This window comes from Sceloporus undulatus, chromosome 4, assembly GCF_019175285.1.
Source record: "Sceloporus undulatus isolate JIND9_A2432 ecotype Alabama chromosome 4, SceUnd_v1.1, whole genome shotgun sequence".
NCBI classification, from domain to species: Eukaryota; Metazoa; Chordata; class Lepidosauria; order Squamata; family Phrynosomatidae; genus Sceloporus; species Sceloporus undulatus.
This window is the reverse complement of record NC_056525.1, coordinates 47849758-47859475: the sequence shown is the minus strand read 5'-3', so window position 1 is coordinate 47859475 and position 9718 is coordinate 47849758. Positions and strand designations below refer to the sequence as shown.

Sequence of the window (9718 nt, the reverse complement as noted above, 5' to 3'; positions counted from 1 at the left end):
TAGTACTTGCTTCACTGCTAACTTCCTGGCTTGACTACTGCAGTGAACTGTACATAGGGCTGCCTTTGAAGATGATATGGCAGCTGCAGGTACAGTACTGCTATATTCAGTAGTGATAGGAACCATATAGCAGTTCTAAAGGGCTTGAACTGGTTGTCAGTATGCTTGTGTTCAGAATTCAAGGTGCTGTTAGTGACATTCAAACTGCTAAATGGTTTGGGACTTCAGCACTTGAAGTATTAAAGCAGTATATTATGTGGGAAAGGACTTTCCCCATGGTTGCATTCTAGTTATGGAATACATTCTCTCTTGACTGATGCTGGCATTGCCTTAATTTCAGCACTTTGGAACTTATCACATAGATGAATCCTGGTCAGAAACGGGATTTAAAAGGAGAAAAAACCCGCTAATGCAGGATGTTTTTCATACAATGTTTCTTCCAAAGAACAATAACGCAAAAGTAAAGCAAACGGAAAGTTGTCAAAAATTACACCTTTGTTTTTGTTGACTTTTTGTTTGCTTTATTTTCACATTATTGCTTTTTGGTGCAAATGCGTCTGAAAAACATCCTGCGTTTGTAGGTTTTTTCTACTTTTAAAATCCTGTTTCTGCCTGGGATTCATCAATTCTGATAAGGTCCTAAGTATAGGAATAGGAATAACCTGGCAATAGGAATAACCTAGCCATAGTACAGTGCGCCCTTGCTTTACGCGGGGATACGTTCCAGACCCACCCCTGTAAAGCAAATAGTGCATATGCTTGAGCCCCATTGACAATAATGGGGCTTGTGCATGTGGTGCGGTGCACGCACCATAGGCACTTACACCATTTTGTCTTTGTAGCATGGCTTTCAGCATGAGCTGAAAGCCACGTATGACACAGGTGCACTGTACTCTCTCCACACCTTTTCCATATCCCTGCATTTGCAAAACAAACAATAACAACCCCCCTCTTTATTGAATACTTTTGAACTCCAGCGATAATGGGTTTAATGTTTTTAACATTGTTTAAAAAACAAGAAAAAACCATTTAAAATTGTTTTTAGTTATGTTGTTTTACATTACTTATATTTTTGATTATCTGTGCCTCACACTGAGATCTTTTGATATAGGATGGAATATGAACAAATAAAGTGCAACATAATGTTAGATAACAAAAAGAAACAACCCCTTGCTTTTATATCAGATTATGTTTATTAGATTTTTGCGTCAACTTCAATAAACAAAGGCTGATAAAAAATGCATTCAGAAAGCAGGCCACACTAGAACATGTTTCAGTAATGGACCAACTACTAACAACATTTACAGCCAGGGAAAATGCCTAGAATGGTAGTGAACATACTTGATTTTCCATAATAAAAATGTGATGCTGTCAGGTGTCAGACACATTGGGAAGGACTATCTTTATTTACACTTCTAGGAACATGTGAGGAGGTAATGAGATCTTTCCCCACAAACTCTAACATGTAAGTTTTATGGGTTGGAAATAAGAGTTTAGCACATTTTTAAAACAGAAAGCAACATATTTTCATTTTAAAAAATCATTTCCACTGGTGATGGGGAAAGGGACTGCAAAGAGGCATTGTGATTTTGTGCTGCTCTTTCTGTCAGCCTTAGCCTGATTCCCGTATGTTTGTCACCCACTGGAAGAAAGTGAAAGATCCAGAACTATGTATGGTCATTCTTCTGGTTAGTGAAAATATCCATATTTACATTAAGCAGGACAAAGCATCTCTTAGCTACATAAAGTATTCATGGCTTTACAAGGGACAAAAAAGAAGCTTGCCCTCCCAATAAGACCATATTACATATATTTAAAAGGGTCCTCAAGTTGTGTACAACTACACAAAGGTGGCATTATACTCCTTGGCAGGGTCATAGTGTGGAAGCAGACTACATATTCTCCATTTGGTAGTCTGAGGGAGCACTGCCCTACTAACAGTGATGTGAATATGTGTGGAAGGACTCTGTCCACTGCCTCCACATCTTCTTCAAACTGCTGTTAATTGATATGAGTAGATCTTTATGGCGTCCATTTTTAAAATCAATCCCTGTTACAAAATATTTCCCTAGACTTGGGGAACCAACTGAAGATCTCAGGCTTCAGCCAAAGAAGCAGCAGCAAAAGGAAGGGGGCTTATATCCCACAGGAAACTAATATAGTAGTTTTTCAGTAGGCACAATGCTTCCTATCACCATCATGACTAATCTAATAAACTTGAAGGTGAACTGTTATAATTATTTGGACGTGTAGTGCATTGCTTTTAGCAAAGCCTGGCATGATTTTCTTGAGTATGCTAAATCTAAAGGTTAGAAGAATGTTTGGAAATTTTATATTTTTTTAAAAAAAGAAATAAAATAAGATCAATAGCATGCTCACTGAGTTCACACAGTTAGTCAAACCCTGTAGAAAAATGCAAAATTTAAGAAAAGACAGACAGTACTAAATACCTTCCCAGCAAATCCTGCTATTCCAGGTACAGTACAATGTGCTTCAAATGTAATTCAGAGTCGAGGGACTCTTCACTAATATGGTATTACTGGAAACTATTTCTGATGTGGTGGAAAGGCTACGACTGTGTAATTTTTAAGGCACTATCAGACAGTATATAATGATTTATCAGACACACAAACAGTGTAGAGATATAATCACATCGTGCCATTCTGACTTGTAATTCCAAACAAATCCTTTTTCTATTTCTGGAAAGCAGATTATTCCAGGACAGGTAAAACAAATTATATGCATAGAAATAAACAGAACAGACTTGAGGAAAGTTTGGATTCACTAGAAAATAATGCAGTTCAAGTTTGAATTTAATAAAAAGTCTATTTATAGAACTGGTTCTCAGCCCTGTTTCCAAAAAAAGGCACTTAAAGTTAAAGACGAAACTAAGCAACAACTGAAGACATTTGGGAAAGCACATGTGATTACTCCAAGCTTAGCAACTCTGATGGAATCAATGATGAAAGCGGCAAAGGCCAATATGTTGTCATTACTCGACTTCTGAATAAATAAAACAATGGTATATGTGCATATGTGTGTGTCTCTGGTGCTCCAACTCCACTAGCAGTGGGTGTGCGCATTGCCCCATCTGTCAATGTGGATACCACATCCCCACCCTTGGAATGCAACCCACAGCTTAGTTATCAGCTTAGTTCAGCAGGCAGGGGTGAGGTCTGCAAAGGACACAGTCATTTCATAGAAATGTCAAAAGCTAATCAGAGTCCGCCCTGCAGCCATTTCTATCCTGGTATTGTCCATGTCTTTGCTATGGCATTAACTTTTTCTAGTGTGTGTGTGTGTATGTATGAGTGGGAATGTATTTCCTCCTTTCATGGTGAAATGTAACGGCCAGAACAGAGCAGATTAGAGCTTTCCTTTAAATCTGTATTTAGGTCAGCATCTCACCTGTCTCATGTACTAAATCAGGTAAGGAACATCACAGAATAGAAAGGCAATGGAGATGTACATAAAAATAGGAATTGTTTGAAATGAAATCCAACTAGATGGGCCCTGTGCCTATTTGGTGGGGTTGGATGGCAAAAGAAAGATTAGATCTGGATAATGGAGGAAGCAGGGATGGTAGGAATGGATACTTTGTAGGAAGGCTCAGAAGTGGCTGATTTTGACAGTATCTGTTCTGAATCTTAATTATATAAGAGCTTAGTTTCATTTGAGAATTACTGGAGGAGATAATTTAGATCTTATATGAAATGCTAGACACTAGAATAGAAAAGCATGCTAGATACTTTTGGAACTTAACAACCTAACATATATCCCACTCTTAATTTTGTTCCCCTGATTTTCTTCCAAAATGAAAATTTCAAGATGATGTACTTTTCAAGTGGAAAACCAACAGAAATTCCAGTAGAAACCAAAGCCTTTGTTTTAAAATACAGTTATGCTGCTGCTGACTTTTGAACGATGGTGACCCTCTTAACACACATTTTGCCCAGCTGTTTCTGAGCCCTCTTCACTATCAAATCTCAACTAAGACCTATTTATGTGATGTGAAAAGTCCAGTTCCTGAATAAACTAAGGGCATGGCTCAATCATTCAGGCTCACAGTAATATCTTGGACACACACACCACACCTCATCTGGATCTTCAGAAGCTGTCAGTATGAAACATCCCTCTTGTGGAAGAAGGGTGAATTGAGCACAAGATGCATCTCTTTGTAAAGCTGTGCTCAGCCACTGTTCTATAAAATATATTATTGGGAGTTCAGATATCTGATGGAGGTCAAACTACAGAAACAAATAAGGTGTACAACAAAGGTCTTTTGGGGAGATAAGATGTGTGTGCCTTTATGTTTGGGAGGAGGGAAGGATTGGGCTGGATACAGTTGGGAGCTTCTGCATCTCTGAAACATATACACACATACTTGGGTGCCCACTGAACTTCAAATGAAGGCCTTGCTATAGCAGGCTTTCCCTGAGGTCTCATATGTTTATGTTTTGATGGAACATGTACAAGGACTACAATATTTCTTGAGGAAAACTAGTGCGCTTTTGACAAAACATTCTTTTAGATGGCCTGTTCCCATTTGAAACAAAACATAATTGGGGGGGGGGGGGGGGGAAACTGGACCGGAACAAGGCGGGTTGTTAGCTAAATTCCTATTCTGAAAAAGATAGATTATCAGAAAAATTAACAGGTTTTTAAAAGTTCCAAGGGTGTACATCCCACTGAAGTAAATGGAAAGATCCTCTTGATTGTAACGTATTAGGACTGCACCATAAATGACTTTATTCTGGCTAGCTGGATTAATTCTGTCAGATTATTTTTCTCCCCAAGGATCATTTCAATATAAATAAATAAAAACAATATGAAGCATAGATGCAAACTGTAAACTCACTCCTGAGGTATTTCAAGCATACAGTGTAATTTCTACAGTTTTACCCACAATGCAGCTGGGGCAGTAATAACATGAGTTGGTGTGACTATGATTTAGTTGAAATGCCCTGCAGTAGCCCTAGCATCAATTATTTGTGCTAGCCAGCAGGTCGACCTGGGGCCTCCAGTGATCCCTATAGGATCCCTTTTCTTAAAACAATACAACATGGCAAATAAATTAACACAATCTTCCAAGGGGAGAGTTGTTTAGGAATAGAGGCTAGTGTTGTGCCAATTTACCCTCAACACAATTAATTACATCAAATTCCCTTTGGACATTGCTGAGTCTGAATAGAGGCCAGATAGGCCTTTTTGTTTGTTGAAATGTATTTGCTTCTCCATAGATTATTGGCCAAGAGGAGTCCACTTGGAGATGGCTTTAGTTTGGGTATACTGCATCCCAGTGTATATATACTGCAGGAATATGCATGCAAAATTGTTCACCCACAAAACATACCTACAGTCATACAGAGTACTGTATATACAGATATCTGTGCAGCTGCACCATATGCATTTGTGTGCCAAAACAAACACACATGCACTTGAATGTGGAGATACAGGCACGGTTCACTCACACACATGTGCAAAGTCGTATTTCCAAATAAATTTTAGTTTCAGATGCTGCCACTGCCTTCAGCAATGCCTTGTTAAGCTTGTCTACTTGCTCACTTCAGATTTCCCAGTCTTAATTTTATAAAATGCAAATGATGCAATTTCTCAGGCTAACTAAACATCCCTTTTTCTCTGTCAGTTGGTTAACACCGCTAATTAAAATGGATTACAGTTGTTAAGCTGAGCAAGCAAGCACTTCTTGCAGGGTTCTGTCCAGAGGCCTTCCAGTCCCTGGGGTAAAAATAACGTTATGCAGTGACAGTTTTAGAGCATGTCTCTTGTGTTACGGATTGCACAGCAGAGAACCATACTGAAGACCATGCCAAAGATCTGAAAGATAAGCAACAAAAAGTTAAAACAGATACTTTAAAAATGCTTGCAATTTTTTGTCAGTACGCCTGCCCTCTCTGAGATCTTCCTGAAATTGAAACTAAATCCAATGCTCTGCTTATATACCATCTTGATAACCACACTGGTACAATAAAAATTAAAGTTACAGTTCCTAGTCCAAGCAGTAAAGGACTGGGAATTATGTAGGCTGCAGGATGTAGGCCACTTTTGGGGCCCTGAGCCCCCTCACCATTTTTGGGAGAATTGTACCTTCAAGATATAATAATAATATCTAATAATACTAAGATATGCTTTATTTTATCAGAAATCTCTAGGTTTGTTTTTCAAAACCAGGTTTCCCTTCCCCAACCAATTTCACATGGAGGGACTGAAAATTCCTGCATCTGTTCCCAATCCCCTAAAGCTTGTCCATCCCTGCAATACTGGTGACATTCAGGTCTCTGCTGAATTATTTTGGCTCATGTACAAAATTTCACTTGGATTCTACTCCTCTCAGTTACAAGCCTGGCCCATATCCTCTGTCCTGAGTCCTGAGTCCTCAGGAGATTGCATAATCCATAACGTGAAACAGGATGCGAGGGATATGATTTGAGGTGAAATCCTTGCCTGTCCAAGCATCTGACATTGGGATCTGTTCAGTCCAAACTGAATGTGACAATACATATATGAAATCAATAAACACACATGTGTTACTAATGCAAATGGCTTCTGGAAAGGTGAAGTAGGACTGGGACCATGGTAGGACAGGAGACAAAGGATCTTAACCATTTCTGCTGTCCACAGTCTTGATGAAAATAACTCCCATTCCCACCACCTTAGAGTTATTGTTAGTCCTTGGAGGGAAACCTCTCTTAACACCAACAATGGCTTCTCTCCCAAGGCATACTGCAGTTCCTGCTGGAAGGAGCAAGCAGAGGGATATATTTATCACAATCAAGGCCTGGGCAGGCCCTCTCCCTGGTGACTAATAATCCCTTGTGACTACGTAAGAAAACCTGCACATACTAATTTGTTTTTGTTATATACATTCAAGCTGACTCTGACTTATGATATGACATATATCTTACATATATGACATGACTCTGACCATGGTAAAATCTTATTGGCAAGATTTATCCAGAGGAGGTTTGCCATTGTTTTCCTCTGAGGCTGAGAGAGTGTGACTTGCTCAAAGCCACCCAGTGGGTTTCCATGGCTGAGTGGGGAGTTGAACCCTGGTCTCCTAGTCCAAAACTCAAACCACTATACCATACTGGCTCTTTAAAAATTGAGCAAGGATTCAAAGTTATAACTGCCACTTGATGTTGAGGCTATGTAAGCCACTGCACCACCTGGGCTACATGATTCATGTGGAGTTAAAGATTCTAGTCTCCTTAAGGTCTCCTGTCAGCAATATCAAAGCAGAAAAACAATTTCTGAGCCAGCAGTGATGTATTTATTTTATTTGTTAATAGATTTGTATGCTACCCTTTGTCAAAGATTCTAAAATGATGTCAATAAATACTAGTGCTGAAAAGGGCACCTGTCTTGTCTCATTTAGCTTAGCTGAAAGAGACTCACACTATTAAAAAAGGACCAGGCTGCGCTGAAGTTGGAAGGATGGCTTAAGGATGAGCACAAATTAAAAAAACACGTTAAGCCAAATTGTTGCTTTACAGAGCTTGGCAAAGCTACTACTTTGGCTTAAAACTCCCTAAATCAGCAGGGGCTAGTAACTTTGAGAAAAGTAATATTTCCAAATTCTGTACTACTAAGTTTGTAGCATCCTTGCCCAGCAGCTAGAAGGTGGCAGGCTACATGGAATACATTCCTCACCATTCCATAAGTGTTGGCTGGGCCTCACAACCTCCTTCCCCAGCCAGAAGAAAGTGGTATCTTTTACAACAGGCATGGATTACTGGGTGAATATGCACCTTTTTCACCATCTTGGGAAACATTTTGCTAATTTTTAAAATGTATTCCATTGGATAGTTTTAAATTATTTGATATTTAATCTTTTTATGAGTCGATCACTGTTTTTATGATTGGGGGGAGGGTTGGGATCTTGGAGTTTTTGAATTGTAATTTTTCATTGTTTGATGTTTTATTTATACTGTTGGAATCCACTTTGATTCCTTTGGGAAAAAGAGAAATACAAATAAATATTACACTACAAAAATCAGTTTCTTTAATTGCAAACATGTGAGCTGAAATCTGATTTCCCATAGTTCTTCATTGGAAAAGAGATGGAGATTTTTGCAAACACACGTTCAAGATATAACAGGATTTTTGCTGAACTGAGATGGACAGAGCCATCTGAGTTTTAACTTAGAGGCAGCTACAGTCATCCTCCAAGTTTTTCAGTAATCTATCATGTGCCTGTCTTCGAAAGATGTGGGGTTTCTTGATAAAGGAAAAACAACACTGACATGAATCACACTGTTGTCATCAATACTATCACTATCATCAGGCAATGACTCACTGTGATTCCAGCAATTCCAATCCCAACAATGCCAAGCAAATGAAGCTTTGAATCAATGAGAGCTTCAATTTGAACCAGACAGTTCTGTTAAAGAGAGAAATACATTATAGTAAGTCTTGAACAGTCATTCATATTTCCCCTAAACATCAGTGTTCACAACCACCTCAGCCTGTTATGCTCATGGGAAAAGTCCAGTCTGTGTCTGGCCTTTCTGCATTTTCTGCCTTGGGCTCTGTCACTTAAAAAGCTAAAAGGTATCTGGCAGTAATGCTTACCATGACAGATCAGGGTTGGCTCTGTGTCAATTCTTATCACCACTGCTGTTGCTACAGTCAAGATGCAGTCCTTGAATATGCTAAAATTGTGAGATGGGATCCAGCTGAAAGATGTGAGGCCCAGCTGGTGCACTCTCAGATACATTGCCTTGAACTTCTGTAGTATCTTACATTGGTAGTATTCATCCAAATTATATGAAATCTATGCCCAAACAAACCTCTACCCCAGCAAATTCAAGCAGTCAGGTACAGTGGGCCCATTATCCGCTGGGGTTTGATTCCAGGATCCTCCATGGGTACCAAAATTCATGGTTGTTCATCCCATTAAATATAATGCCATATAAAATGGCAAAATCAAGATTTGGTTTTTGGAATTCATTTATGTTTTAAATATTTTCAAATCATGGATGCTTAAATCTGTGGATAAAAAAGGTCCACGGATCTAGAGGGCTGACTGTACACTATTCCTTATCATTAGCTAGTGTTGCTGGGAGCTGCCATTCAAAAACATCTGTAAGGCTATGTGATTCCTAATATTGATTTAAAACAATACAATGTTTAAATATGTTTTCAGTGCTGGCTTTTCATCATTTGTTCTGTGAAAACCATAAAGACCTCTTTGTTGTTATTGTTGTTGCACCAAACAACCTTGCATCATCCAGGTAATTCTGCTCTATTTATAATGACTGTTGCAATTGCCTAGAAGAAGGGTTACAATTGTGAAAGGCCAGGGATACACATGGCTGCCCCCAGGAGATCCTGGAGGGCTGCAGTGCACGGCATCCTCTCTAGAGGACATAGGGGCAGTTTTGGCATGTTTTAGCCTCCTCCCCTTATTGCCTTTATTAAACAACAAGAGAATCAAAGGCACCTCCTGTTTCAAAAGGGGACCTCTCCTAGGCCTAAATTTGGGCCTTTTGAAGCAAAAATAACAAAATATTTATTTATTTATGTATTTTGCAAAACCACTCTTAATCACAAAAACAGGGAGCCATGGCAGGATGCATTTAGCCTATAGGTCGTACTTTGCCTGCCCTTGATATAAATGAAAAGTACAGTGGTACCCCGGGTTACGAAAGTAATCCGTTCCGCGGAGCCCTTCGTAACCCGAAATCTTTCGCAA

The 9718-nt window shown here is 39.1% G+C and overlaps 1 protein-coding gene across 1 annotated transcript in view; it reads right to left on the bottom strand.

Moving 5' to 3' along the window:
• Positions 1-1174: 1174 nt before the first annotated feature.
• The window catches only part of TSPAN2 (tetraspanin 2), an 87576-nt gene continuing 79032 nt past the window's right edge, over positions 1175-9718 (bottom strand). Inside the window, exons 7-8 of the mRNA XM_042463512.1 lie at positions 8321-8404; positions 1175-5838 (exon numbers count right to left, since the gene is read on the bottom strand). Of these exons, the coding sequence (XP_042319446.1) occupies positions 5773-5838; positions 8321-8404 (150 nt within the window). The 3' untranslated portion in view covers positions 1175-5772. The remainder of the gene's footprint in view (positions 5839-8320; positions 8405-9718) is intronic.